General features: G+C 39.8%; 2 protein-coding genes across 5 annotated transcripts in view; one reads left to right on the top strand and one right to left on the bottom strand.

Moving 5' to 3' along the window:
• MAN2C1 (mannosidase alpha class 2C member 1) overlaps positions 1 to 10349 on the top strand; it is an 80299-nt gene extending 69950 nt beyond the window's left edge. Inside the window, exons 20-26 of the mRNA XM_033920906.1 lie at positions 1382 to 1538; positions 2902 to 3045; positions 4603 to 4712; positions 7546 to 7625; positions 7881 to 8026; positions 8780 to 8883; positions 9174 to 10349. Of these exons, the coding sequence (XP_033776797.1) occupies positions 1382 to 1538; positions 2902 to 3045; positions 4603 to 4712; positions 7546 to 7625; positions 7881 to 8026; positions 8780 to 8883; positions 9174 to 9303 (871 nt within the window). The 3' untranslated portion in view covers positions 9304 to 10349. The remainder of the gene's footprint in view (positions 1 to 1381; positions 1539 to 2901; positions 3046 to 4602; positions 4713 to 7545; positions 7626 to 7880; positions 8027 to 8779; positions 8884 to 9173) is intronic.
• Positions 10244 to 13913, bottom strand: part of NEIL1 (nei like DNA glycosylase 1) — a 40536-nt gene continuing 36866 nt past the window's right edge. For 3 of the 4 annotated variants that reach the window (XM_033920908.1, XM_033920909.1, XM_033920910.1), the window contains exons 9-10: positions 13235 to 13646; positions 10244 to 10843 (exon numbers count right to left, since the gene is read on the bottom strand). In XM_033920908.1, coding sequence (XP_033776799.1) covers positions 10797 to 10843; positions 13235 to 13646 — 459 coding nt within the window. In that variant the 3' untranslated portion in view covers positions 10244 to 10796. The remainder of the gene's footprint in view (positions 10844 to 13234; positions 13647 to 13913) is intronic. The other variant, XM_033920907.1, reaches the window with a different exon arrangement.

The raw sequence follows: 13913 nt of genomic DNA, 5'->3' as shown, positions 1-13913 counted from the left end.
AAAAATAAAAAAAAAATAAAATAAAATAAAAAATTTAAATTGAATCAGGTTGGGCAGACTGGATGGACCATTCGGGTCTTTATCTGCCGTCATCTACTATGTTACTATGTATGTTAAGGCATTTGGTGAAAACTGTCTTTAGTTTGTGTTTCTGGATAACCAGCACTTAACTTCTTTTCTGTTTTCCTCTACCTTAATTTATTTTAAGTTGTAAATTGCTTTGTCATATACATGAATTTCAGTATGCTAAGCATGTGAATAAAAAATAAACTAGAGATAGGAGTGCTAGTGAAAAGGAAGGCATGTTTATGTTTTATTATAAGATCTTGTGGAACACAAATAACAAAAAAGAGGAATGGAGGGAAAATATTCAATGTACTAGAAAACAAATCACTCCATTAGGTCAGTACACACCAACGCCAGAAAAAGTAGTTTAAGGCGAACACGAAGAGGTGTTCCCACTCTCTTCCACCCAAGCGTCACTGGCAAAAACTTTCGCATATAACTTATTCTGGCTTATACAATTATGAGGGTTTTCATATTATGTCACCATTGTTTGTCTGTCATGTCGTAGTGGAATTATATCATGCTGCCATGAAGATGGTATGATACTGTATCCCGTAGCACAGAGAAGGTGTGGTATCTTAGCATTATTTACTGTCATGGAAGTGTAATGTCCTTGTGTCATCGAGCTATGTTGCTGTTTATTTCAAATTATTTTTATTCTGTTTTGGGCAGAGTTCTAGAAATAAGCAAGAACATCAAATATATAAAACAAGCTTATGCAAATGATAGTACAAAACATATATCTTCTCGTTGCAGCAAGGACAGATTAACTTCCTCTAACCCAGGGGTCTCAAAGTCCCTCCTTGAGGGCCGCAATCCAGTCGGGTTTTCAGGATTTCCCTAATGAATATGCATGAGATCTATGTGCATGCACTGCTTCCAATGCATATTCATTGGGGAAATCCTGAAAACCCGACTGGATTGCGGCCCTCAAGGAGGGACTTTGAGATCCCTGCTCTAACCCAAATGATTGTAAGAAAAATTAGGACTTCATTTTTTTATTTCCTGCCTTATTTCCTTGGGAAGAGAACTTCTTAGATTGCCTAGGATGCCATTATGATTGCCTAGGATGCCATTATGTTGCTGACAATGAGCAAATGTGTTATAATTGTGTGATGGGCATGTTTGGGCATAGTATGGCACTAGGATTTTGCAAGAGTTGTGCTAACATATTCCTTCCAGTCAGATAGCCTCCCTTTCAGTTCCTCTGTCTTTTATTACATTTAAGTTGATGTGGATGTATGTTATGTCTTGGAGTGACTGGCCAGACATTTTCTACCCACCTTAACCCTTTGCTGTAATACTCATTTGATAGGAAGCCAATAACAACCCTTCTGAGCCCGGTGGAAATTGTCAGTACAGGGGGACTGCGAGGAGTGGTGAAGTTTTCCATGCAAATCAGCGAAAAGAGCCTCATCACCCAGGAAATTGTCCTGGATGCATTGTGTCCCTACCTTCGATTTCACACTGAGGTTTGAAAGGTCTATCCTGGCATATTTCAAGGGAGACTCCTTAATTGTAAACTGCTGTAGCTATTTATCATTTTTATGGCATTGCAAAACATATGCAACACCGTACAGTCCATGCTGGTCAACAGCTTATAAATAAGAGATTAGGGAGTTTCATTTATTAAGGGAACAATTCAAACAACATGAATATTAAACAGGTGAATAAGGGGTTAAGGGTTAAAAGCAGCCTAAAAAAAGGTAGGTTTGTAGCCTAGATTTGAATAGGGAAGGAATGATGTACTGACTCACAAATGAGAACGAGAGGACACTCTCTAAAGTTGAAAGGGGATAGATTCCGTACAAACATAAGGAAGTTCTTCTTCACCCAGAGAGTGGTAGAAAACTGGAAAGCTCTTCTGGAGGCTTTTATAGGGGAAACGCCCTCCAAGGATTCAAGACATAGTTAGAAAAGTTCCTGCTGAACCAGAATATACGCAGGTAAGGCTAGTCTCAGTTAGGACGCTGGTCTTTGACCAGAGGGCCGCCGCGTGAGCGGACTGCTGGGCATGATGGACCACTAGTCTGACCCAGCAGCGGAAATTCTTATGTAAGTTTATTCTAAGCGTACGACACAGCAAGGTGAAAGGAAGAGAGTCCAGAGTTGGTGATAGAGGAGAAGGGCTCAGATAAAAATACATAGGTAGAATTGGGAGCAGAATGTGCAGTTTCTCCTCTGTGATTTCATTCTCATTCTTCCTTCAACCCCTGCCACCCTTCACTTAAGAATGTGGGAGAAGGAGAGATGGAGAAATTGAAGGAAGGGAGGGGAGGCACTTTGAAAAGGGAAGTCAGTATGGCAAAGAGATGGCAAGAGAATTTGTCAAATGGATATAATACCGTATATATTCGAATATAAACCAGTCTGAGTATAAACCAAGTTATTTTTTACCCCCCTTTTTAGGGGGGGAAAATGGTAACTTGAATATAAATCGAGGGTTTATATTCTACCATTCCTTCCCTACGTCCCCCAGGCATTTCTACCCACCCACTCTCCCTCCCAGTGATGTCCCACTTGCACCACACTCCACCGTCAGTTCCCCTGCCATCAGCCCCCACAACCTGACAATTTCCCTTCCATCAGCATGCCCCATCCCCTTTTCCCCCACCCTGAAGAGGCATGATCTACAGCCCCTCCTCCCGGACACAGCGGTAGGACCCCCCAAGCCTACTGTGCTTCCCTAGTGGTCTAGCGGGGCGCTGGGGCAGGAGCAATTATCACTCGCTTCTGCCTGTGCTCTCTCAGCACTATGGATGCCCAGAAACAAGGAAGCTGCAGTAGGCTAAAAGCAGAAATTAAAAGGTTCCATTCTCACTTGTGTTGCTGTAGGTTGAGTGGAATGAGGCCCACAAATTTCTTAAAGTGGAGTTTCCAGTGAGGTTCCGGAACATGAATGCAACATATGAAATTCAGTTTGGGCATCTGCAGAGACCTACCCACTGGAACACATCCTGGGACTGGGCACGATTTGAGGTGAGTAAGGTTTATTGAGAGGGGGAGAGACAGAGAATAAGGGAGAAAGGGTTACAATTATGCATTAGCAGACTTACGGTTCATAGAATTACATCTCTTATGTGTCATGCCGGGTTGTCACTTCTTACTTACTCCTGGAGAAAAAGTCCATAGCCTGTTGAGCCAGACAAGGGGGAAGCCACTGCTTGCCCTGGATCGGTAGCATGGAATGTTGCTACTCTTTGGGGTTCTGGAATCTTTTGTTACTCTTTGGGATTCCAGAATCTTACTATTCTTTAGGATTCTGAATGGAATGTTGCTACTCTTTGGGTTTTGGCCAGGTACTAGGGACTATAACGGTTGTTAAGCCAATCTGAGTGTCTTACTAGGAGAATATGGAATTAAGAAATGTGAGAAAGAGTGGGTAGCCAGACTGTTGCACCCTGTAAACTAATATCGTATATACTGTACTTGAATATAAACCAAGGTCATCTTCTTTCCCCCCCCCCAAAAAAAAAAGGAGGAAAAAAAAGGTTAGAATCATAGAAACCTGATGGCCAATAAAGGCCAAATGGCCCATCCAGTAACCATTATTTCTTCCTCTCTCTAAGAGATCCCACGTGCCTGTCCCACTCTTTCTTGAATTCAGACACAGTGAGTAAGTCAATCATAGAGTCAAATAGTCAGTGAATCATTCACTCAGTGAATGAACGAGTCAGTCATCTTGGTCAAGTCTGTCAGTCAGAAATCCCAGATATCTAAGTCAACCGAGTCAGTCAACCCAATCTGTAACTAGTTATTGTTACTTTGTAAACTGTTTTAACTGTGATGTACAAATGCAGTATATAAAATCAATCAATCCAATCCAATGAGATGAATCAGCCAAGCCAACCGGGTTAACTGAATTAACCCAGCCAGTTTTTGAGTCATTCAATTTGCTCAGTCAACCATGTGATTCCATCAACACAGTCAGTCATTTAGTAAGTCAACCAAGTCAGCCCAGTGAAACAAGGCAGTCAGTCAGTCAGTCATCCCACTCAATAGAGTCAATAAACCTGGGCAACGTCAGTCAGTCAAATTGGTCAACCCAGTCAGTCATCCCAGTCAATTGAGTCAATCAGATCAATTGAATCCATCCAGTTGGACATTCAGTTCAGTCCAGTCAGTATGCCTCATTTAATGTAAATGTTGGAGTCTAAGATATTTGATGTTGTTATAAGAGAAAATGCATTATCTACAGTGTAATATGTAATAAAAAAGTGGTCCAACCATTGACCATGTTCATTTTTATTTTATGAAGGTTTATAACTCACCTGTTCCAAAGTGGGGAACAAAACCCCCCACACATACAGAGCAAGTACAAAGAAGACAAAAAAACCCATAACAAAAGCAGAAAGGAGACATATTAATGTGCTATCTTTACAAAAAAAAAAAAAAGGGGGGCCTATACCTCATGCATTAACAGTTTTCTTGGCTCGTTCTAGAATCTCAGGTCTGTGTTATATCAAGACATGTTATATGGAGTCTGTAGTGTATTTGCATGAATCTGTGTCAGCTGATTTCTCTCTTTATTTTGAGGTATGGGGTCACAAATGGATGGATCTGTCGGAACATGGTTTTGGCATGGCGCTGCTCAATGACTGCAAATATGGCTGTTCTGTGCATCAGAATGTCATGACGCTTTCACTGTAAGTGGAGACTCCTTTTACACTCGCTTCTTGGTAGTGATTGAACAGCATAGGAGCCAGCTCTGTGGCTACTTGAGCACCTAGTAAACACTAAAAAGGTTTAGAAGATGAACAGGTGAGGAAAAAATGGAAACAACCAAAGCGCAATGATCCTCACTCAGTAGGATTAAATCTAGGATGGCAAAAAAGGCTCACCAAGCCATTTACATCAATGCAAAACTAGACGTAGATGTTAGGCTAGGCTTATAACTTTGCCTCCTTTATCAGATGCAGCTTATTTATTTATTTCTGTGATATTTTTTTCAGAAATAAGGACTACATAACAGCACAGTTTCTTTTTACTTATCGTTTTTTTAATGCAGTGTCTCTAGCATACCCTGATGGGACCCGTTTCGCCCACACGGGCTTTCTCAAGGGTTCATAGAGGCGCTCTTTTTAGCGTCCTTCCTCATTTGGGGCTAGAGAAAAACTGCTTCTAGAGACACTGCATTAAAAAACGATAAGTAAAAAGAAACTGTGGTATTAGGTAGTCTTTATTTCTGAAAAAATATCACAGAAATAAATAAGCTGCATCTGATAAAGGAGGCAAAGTTATAAGCCTAGCCTAACATCTACGTCTAGTTTTTCATTGATGTAAATGGCTTTGTGAGCCTTTTTTGCCATCCTAGATTTAATCCTATTGAGTGAGGATCATTGCACTTTGCTTGAGCACCTCCGATATTCAACAAATTGCTTGATTGTGTCCAGAGATGGAGTAGCTTTCATGGTTTTAGCACCCTCAATCATTTAAAAAAATTGGCTCCTATGTTGTACAGTACTGAGTTTGCAGCAGAATTCTACATGCCTGGAAAGCCCCTTTTCCTGGGTTCTCTGTTTGCGGATCCTTGCAAAATGAGAACAATGGTTTAGGTCAGGGGTAGGCAATTCCGGTCCTTGAGAGCCGGAGCCAGGTCAGGTTTTCAGGATATCCACAATGAATATGTATGTTTGAAATGCAAATCTATCTCATGCATATTTATTGTGGATATGCTGAAAACCTGACCTGGCTCCGGCTCTCGAGGACCGGAATTACCTACCCCTGGCTTAGGCTATAAAGGAGGGAAGTTTCAGACAAGTAGTCTTGACGATTGTGAGACAAAAGAAACATTCATGCCCTGAAGTCTCCTAGAAATTAATAAATACCTTAAAGAGAGACAGAAGCAGAATATAGAAGTCTAGGCAAAATTTAAAATAATTGTAGAATTAAAAAACAAACAAACCCATGAAAGGTAAATGCTCAAATAAATCTGAACCAATGCAGAGCACAAGATGTTGAACAATCATGGACTAAGTATTGCGCAAGACTCACAGCTGTGAGGCCAATAATAGATTATTATAATGATTAAGGTTAATTTACTATTCTTTTTCCTTATGTGATAATTTGAAGGAGTGGGAGGGGGGGTTATGATAATTTAAATAAATATTTGCATAAATATTTGCATATTTTAACTGAATAATACACATAGGAAGTATATATATGTATAGATATGAAAGGGGGTGGGATTAAAAATTATTTGAAATATATTGTTATGGAATTTCAAGTGATAATGTAATATGATGAGCTATATTTATTGTACACTTGATTAAAAGGAATAAAGATTTGGGAAAAAAAAGACTCACAGCTGCAACTTGCTCATGTGACCTAGTACTCCATGAAACTTTATCAGCTTAGCTCAGGTGATCTGGGCAGATTTTTCCATCCCACTTTAGTGCGTCTGCCAAGGTTTGAACAGACTTCCTTGAACCTCCTTTCACCTTTTCAACAGAAAAAAATGAAATAATTTGGAGGAGCAAATATTTTAGGACTAGAGTACGGTTCTATGGTATAGTTAAAATAATAAATCTATACTGCTTGGAAATTAATGTTCCATCTTTACAAACAAACAAACAAAAAAAGGTCCTATGCCTCCTGCATTAATGCTTTGTCTTGTCCAAGACACTTACAGGTCTGTAAGTGTCAAGGAAAGAGTTCAGTTGTCACCTGGATGAGTGCAGGCTGAACTGTAGGAAATGTATCACCAAGCCTTGACAGTAGCCAAAAAATATCTTTTTCTCAGTGCACTGGACAGGCTGCAATTAACTAAACAATTATTCAAATAGTAAACACCCTATTGCAATCCCCACAACAGAATCAGTCTGCCCATATTATGCCAACAGAATCCAAGGCCTCCAGCGTGAGGAATGCACATCCTTGTGCCCTTTCTTGCCACCCCCAACCCCATGCCCAAACTAGAGTCCAGCAATTTAAGTTGTGATATTTTCTTTTTTTTATTCTTTATTCATTTTTTAACTTACATGAAGTGCACAGTAAATATCAAACAGTTATAATACAACATCACTTGAAAAGTCTTCAATATCATACACCAATAAGATTTAACCCCCACCCCCTCCCAACTTCATATATAATATATGCTTTCTCAAAATAATATCTTATGACCTTCATATATAGATTCTTAATGGAAAACCAAGAAACCCCCCCATCCCAAATCCACATGTGTTTTAAAATTGGGAAAAGTGCAACTTATTCTTTACTATAATTTAATAATGATCCCCACACATCCTTAAATTTCTTATAATAACCTCTTTGAACTGCCAACGCTCTTTCCATTTTATACACGACACACTGAATTCCACCAAAAACAATAATTCAGTCTTCTACAGTCCTTCCAATTATGTTATTTGTTGGATGGCAACTCCTGTTAATATCATCAAAAGCCTGTTATTGTTAGCAGATATTTGACATTTAGCTCTCATAGACATGCCAAAAAAATAGTTGTGATATTTTCATCCCTAGGCTCAGAGCTCCGAAGATGCCAGATGCCACTGCAGATATTGGCCATCATCGATTCACTTATGCTGTGATGCCTCATGCAGGTGAGGTTTTAGCAATAAGATGGTCATATATGCTGAACATGCATATTTTAATAAGCAGCTGGTAAGACCAGCATTAATACAGAGGGAGCTGTGGGGATTAGAGATAAGCTCCGAGAGACAAAGCCTTTGTGCTATTGGTCAGAATGGGCCCTTTGGAAGGTTAGTGGCAAGGAAACTACAAACCACGACTGTTGTTTAGTCACTCAGCTGCCTTTCAGTAGTAAGTTTAGGTGGTTCTCTACTTTCTCACTGTAGGCTGCTTTCAGGATGCTGGTGTAATTCAGAGTGCATACAACCTTAATTTTCCTCTTCATACCGCGGAAGCTATATCATCACAGCATAAGGTCTGGAGTGCATTTTCTGTGCAATCACCTGCTGTTATCCTGGCAGCTATCAAGCAGGTATGTGTGCTGTATCCTGGAATCAAGTTCTAACGCACATAAACACTGCATCAATCAGAATGCTTTTCTATTGTGGGCAAATGGGAGTCTGTTTACCAAAAATCTAGAGGGATAGTTTTTTAACCCAGCTGTTTTCTCCTCCTCCTGTAGTCTTCCAAGGATCTGATGATATGAGCTGCCTTTCAAACTACCTGGGGAATTTTCCTCTCTTTAATAACCCCTCCCAGCTTGCTTTATCTAACCATCACACTGAATGTATTCCTCAGGCTGAAACCACATGGCAAGATTCCTCCAACCATTGGGCATTAATGGTTTTCCTTCTCCTCCTCCTCATACTTTCATAGATGTGAACACTGCATCCCATCCGCTGGCCTGGAGAGTGGAAGAAATTAAACCCAGGTCCCTCCGCATTGCAGTTCACTTTGGTTCACATTTTTGGGGCCTGTTTATCAAGATATAATGGGTCTCGCTAAGATTACTTGAACCTATTTAATAACAACACAGTATCTCTTTTGATAAATGGACCCCAAAGATGTGAAGATATGCTTCCAATCTCCAGTGCCCTCAGCCCTTGCATCTGTTTTCGACTGGAATCTCCAGTGGTTTTAATAGCTGAGAATCCATTTAATACACCCAAATCGCCATAAAAATCATCAGAGCTCAATTTATTTTTGATGAATGTTGCGAGAGTGTGTGCATCACATGCTGGTATGTGGCTTCCTCTTTCCCTACCGTTGTCTCTCTCGCTGTTAGGCGGAAGACCGTTCTGATGTGCTGGTTCTTCGGCTCTATGAGTCCCATGGAAGCACTGTCGATACCTGGCTTCGTAGCTCGCTTCCTGTGAAAGAAGCTATCCTGTGAGTAGAATTTTGGACTTCTTCCCTTTTCTGGCTTCTCCTAGGTACATGTTTATATTTTAAAACCATGCCCCTTTCTTCATTTCCTACAAATAATTTGGATGTGAAGATCAGCACAGATTCCTTTCTAAGTTACTAGGATTCTTTTCTTTATAGAGGGAGACAACATAACATTAATTTATTTAAAAAAAAAAAAAAAAAGTATGCTATGCTGGAGTTTCTACTGAACTCTTTTGGTCTTCAGTCCAAGCGGATGATTTGACTGTCTTTCCTGATTTCTTCCACCACAGCTGTAACCTCCTGGAGCAGCCTGATCATAGTCAAAGCCTGATCATGACTGAGGCCAGAGTGAGACTGTCCTTTACACCATTCCATGTACTGTCTCTTCTGCTTGTACTGCAGCTCCCAGATCTGGACTAACAGGGGAGAACAGGGCTCTGCAGGTTAGGATGCTTGTGACAAAACAAGGGGATACCAGCAGCTCCAAGAGCATGGAATTTCAGAAGTATAGTTTACATTCAAAACAAAATGAGCTAAAGAGCAAGCAGTTCACATGTGGGCTTTTTGTGTTTCAAATCTTCATTGAATTAATAGGAATCGTAACAAATGAGATGTAAATATACATAAAAGAACAGAGTTGTTAATTTCTGGTACGATACCGTTTCCAAAATTGCTGCCATGATAGTGGTTGTGAATATGAATTCATTTACCTCAAAGTAATGAGGTTTTATTAAACCATACTTTCTCTCTCCTAAGTGTATTTTTTTTTCCTATTTACCGTATTTTTCCTCCTCTACACGTAGGTGCGTCTGGTGCTAGGCATCCCAGAGTCCCCCTGCACCTCTTTAAATGCCGGTGGTCTTGCCTGGAGCTTTCTGTGCTCCTGCCTTATTCGCCACTCTCAGCAACAAAGGAGGCAGCCATCCAGCAAGAGCAGGAGCTTTTCGCTTCCTGTCTGGTCCCGTGCTGCTCCGTGAATGGCGAGAACTGACAGCAGCCATTCACGGAGCGGTGCAGGACTAGGCAGGAAGTAAAAAGCTCTTGATCCTGCCTTATTTACCGCAACAAAGGAGACAGCCATCCAGCAGGAGCGCGGAAAGCTCTTGGTGAGACCATGCTGGACCACCGGCATTTAAAAAGAGGTGGAGGGGGGAAGGTGTTTAAAAAATTGTATTCGCTCCATAAAATGTGCCCACTTTTCCACCCATCTTATAGAGCGAAAAATACAGTCTGCTTTTGTGGGCAGACCCATTTAATAAAGACAACTACAAAAAGGTTAGAAAAAACTTTTATTTTTTCTTAGATTACAAATTATATAGATATAAAAATGTTTTGATAAAATATGATTTTTGTAAACTAATCATTTATATATAATTTTATTCCAGCTGAAACCATACAAAATGCAGCAAAAACTACCAACTTTTAAAAGCTCTCAGTTAAAATCATTAAGATTCTCTTTTTTTTTTTTTTATAACATTACATAACTTTAGGAGTAAAGGGCAGTACACCTTTTGGCAATACAGATAAGCATAAACCATGAAAGCAAAGGCCCAGGGAGAGAGATTACTAAACATGCCTGGTCCTGATAAAGCTTTATTTTTGTCACAAAATGAAACACAAGTATAAAAATAATTGTTGAGAGAGAAAAACTAGACGGGAAGGAGAGAGATAAGAAGCAAGACAGTTGCCCACTTACAAAAACAATAAGCATTCTGGGTCCGTACACCACTGGGCGAGGGATTTTCCAAAAAGTAAAAGCTAAATTTTACGGATGAATAGTACCAGTGAACAATCCTTGCTCTAATACAGCACTGTCTCCACTGGAAAAGGTGGCGTTTGGCTTTAGCAGTATTACCTTGGGGACCATTCAGGAGTTGGAACAGGCCTTCGACACTGCTACACAGCCAGGCTGGCTATTTGACGTGCCCTCGTCGGGGTCTCTGAGCTTTGCTGTTTGATCCTGAAGGAAAAAGGAGAAACAAAATACTGAAGAGTCCATTCCAGATCTGGTGTTTCTTCATCACTTGTTGCAAAGGTGTGAACCACTCTATACGTAAGGTTTGTGCTCATTCACTGGAAAGATTCGTAGCTGTGGTGACCTGCATGTGCTAATGAACTCAAACTAGCACTGTGGAAAGAGCTTCCTAACCAAGTAAAACGTGGGCATGCATTCAGTTCATTAGCATAGTTTATACATGTTAAAATTTAGCACACACAAAGCTACCAATCTAGGGGCCCTTTTTCTAAGCTGCGTTAAATGTCAACGCACACTTAATGCAACAAAGAATAAAAGCCTAAAGGGGGTTGTGCTAAAGCATCCTTTTAGTGTTGGCTTGTGCTAACCACAAATTACTACAAAATATATCAATTTTTTACATGAGGCGTCTTAGCGAAAGAGCGTGGGTGAAAGTCCTTATTACCTCCAAAATGGGTGGCAATCATTGTTCACAGAGTAATTTTTAACTATGGTCATACGCTAGTGGTAAGATTCAAACAAATGCATTCAGGTACACATCAATATACGAAGAAACAGCAAGCTGTTAACTCTTGTTAGTTAACAAGTGGAGAAAAAACCTCAGTGTCATGTTGGATCAAACAAGTGGGGGCAGAGGTAAAAGAATGAAGAATAAGAAAGCAAGCTTTCTCTGACCTAAAAACCCAGGATGAAAAGGTAGAAGTTAAGTGGCTGCCTACAATGATCAAGATTGCTTGTTACCCACATATGTTACTGCAATCCTTGAGCAGACTTTATGAGAGTATAGAATTCTCTCTTTTTTGTGTAGCCCTTTTTGTTTTCCTTGAATGAAGGAGACTTGGTCACTGTTGAAAGTGGCTAAGCTACCAGGAGTACTAGGTAGAATGACTTAATGCTAGGACTGGGGTGCCCATTGCCCACACTTTGCAACAGTCCCTCTCTGTTCTACTCAAACAAGTTAACCAACTTAATTTAAAATGCCCTTGAAAAAAACCCCAAAAATAAAGTGGTAACTATGCGGCTGCTTTGGGGAGGAATTAGTTAAGATCACACAGTGTGATACCCACCAGCGAGCCTTCTCCAAAGTGGCACACTCTGGCATGCACTCCCTGAAAAGCTTTGCTTAACACAAGACTATCTCTACTTCAGGAAGCAGGTGAAAGCTTGACTCTTCAACCAGGCCTTTAATGGAAGAAGTAACAAACTTGCTACACTTCTCCCTCCATATTCGCTGTGATAGGGAATTAACAGAACCGCAAATAACTTTTTCATGTTATTCGCTGTTTTCTATTAAAAAACCATTGTGAATATGGTGAAACTGCGAATAACATGGAAGGAGGCCTGGCCTGTTCCTGAAGGAGAGTCAAAACATGGTGAAGAAAGTGCTGGGAATCGGCAATTTTCTCTGTAAATGCTTGGAATCAGCGATTTCTCTATGCAAGCTGATGTAATTGGTGAGGAGGAGCCAGCAAGCTAAAAACCGTGAATAATCGAAACCGCGAATGCTGAAACCGAAAATACGGAGGGAGAATTGTAGTCACACACACAAGGAGTGACATCGGCTTCACATACTATATAGCCTTATAGCAGGACATGTTTATCCACTCTTACCGTAGCTGAGATAACGTTCAAGCAACATTCTGACCTCATGCGCAACTTTCTTCAAATTACTTCCCTTATTTTCTATCTATACGCTGCTTCAATGCCTATACCCTTTGCTGTTCATTAAAATATTTATTGCGTATTGCGGTGACATTCTAATGTTGCATACTATGCCATATTTTGTACTATTATTTGAATATTTTTACTGTTGTTAATTGTCTATTGCTTAGGTTTAACTTAATTCTTGCTTGAGTTAATTCCTTCAAAAAAGTGGTAAATAAATCCTAATAAACTTATTTAGTAGAACTAATGGAATTTTGATTGAAAGGGAGGGGGAGGGATGGGATATTATTTTTATAATTAATAAGAAATATGTAACTTTAAAATTCTGATACATTAATTGCATCTATTTAAAAAAAAAAGTTTTATCAATTTATCAATATGTAAGCTTATCAAGTGTGTATATATAAGTTTATATAAAGAATATGTATTTCACTTGTTGTAACATAAAAAAATTCAAATGAAAAAAATGAAAAAGTGGTAAATAAATCCTAATAAACTTATTTAGTAGAACTGGGTTGACTTTTCTGTGTTTGATTTTGGAAATTGCTTTGAGCAGTTTGATAAAGGTGATAAGTCCAAATAAATAAAATCCCCTCCCCCCTACCAAAAAAATAAGCCTACTCTCAACGTAAACTAATGCAGAGTGGTTGTTTCTGCTCAATTTCTTCTTCACCATCCCCCAATGTGAGAACAGGCTCAATGACTGCTTACCGGTTCTTTTGGCAGCACTTCTCTGACTCTTCCTCTCTACTGCTGGACAATTCTTTTTGGAGGAATCCTGTGTCCAGGAAGGAGTATCCACCACACTCCTTCCTCGCTGCCGCTTTTTCGTAGCTGGAAGATTTCCAGAGGAATCCTGGCTCTCTAGTCTTTGCCTCGACCGCTCTACTCTCTTTGTAACTGGAGGATTACTTTCAGAAAGGTCTTGGGGTTGGAGCTTTCTCTTCTTAGCTTTGAGGTTTGTTTGTTTCTTGACGTTTTCATTAGCATTTTGTCCAGCTTTGATCTCAGACTTTTTAGACTTCATCCTGCCCAACTTGCCCTTCTTGTCTTTTCCTCTCCCTGTGCCATCAGCCTGGGTTTTGGCATTCTTGGAGTCTTGTTCTGTCTCAGTCTTTATTATCTGAGAAGGTAACAATGAACGTGAGGTAAGTTGTAAGAAAGTTCTGCTTAGCTTCCATGGAAAACTAAGATAAAGTTAGTGAGAAATTAAAAAAAAAAAAAAACCCAAAACCTCAAAAGCAAACCAAGACTCATTATATGCTAAATAATGAAATTCAGGATTAGGAATATGAATCTCCATCCCATTTTCCCTCCTCAAGATTGTTGTAAGTCAAATGGCTACAAAAATTATCAAAACTACAGTAGTATTGATTTGAGATCAATTTCT

This window comes from Geotrypetes seraphini, chromosome 14, assembly GCF_902459505.1.
Source record: "Geotrypetes seraphini chromosome 14, aGeoSer1.1, whole genome shotgun sequence".
NCBI lineage: Eukaryota > Metazoa > Chordata > Amphibia > Gymnophiona > Dermophiidae > Geotrypetes > Geotrypetes seraphini.
The sequence above is the reverse complement of the archived record's forward strand: the minus strand, read 5'-3'. Positions and strand labels throughout refer to the sequence as shown.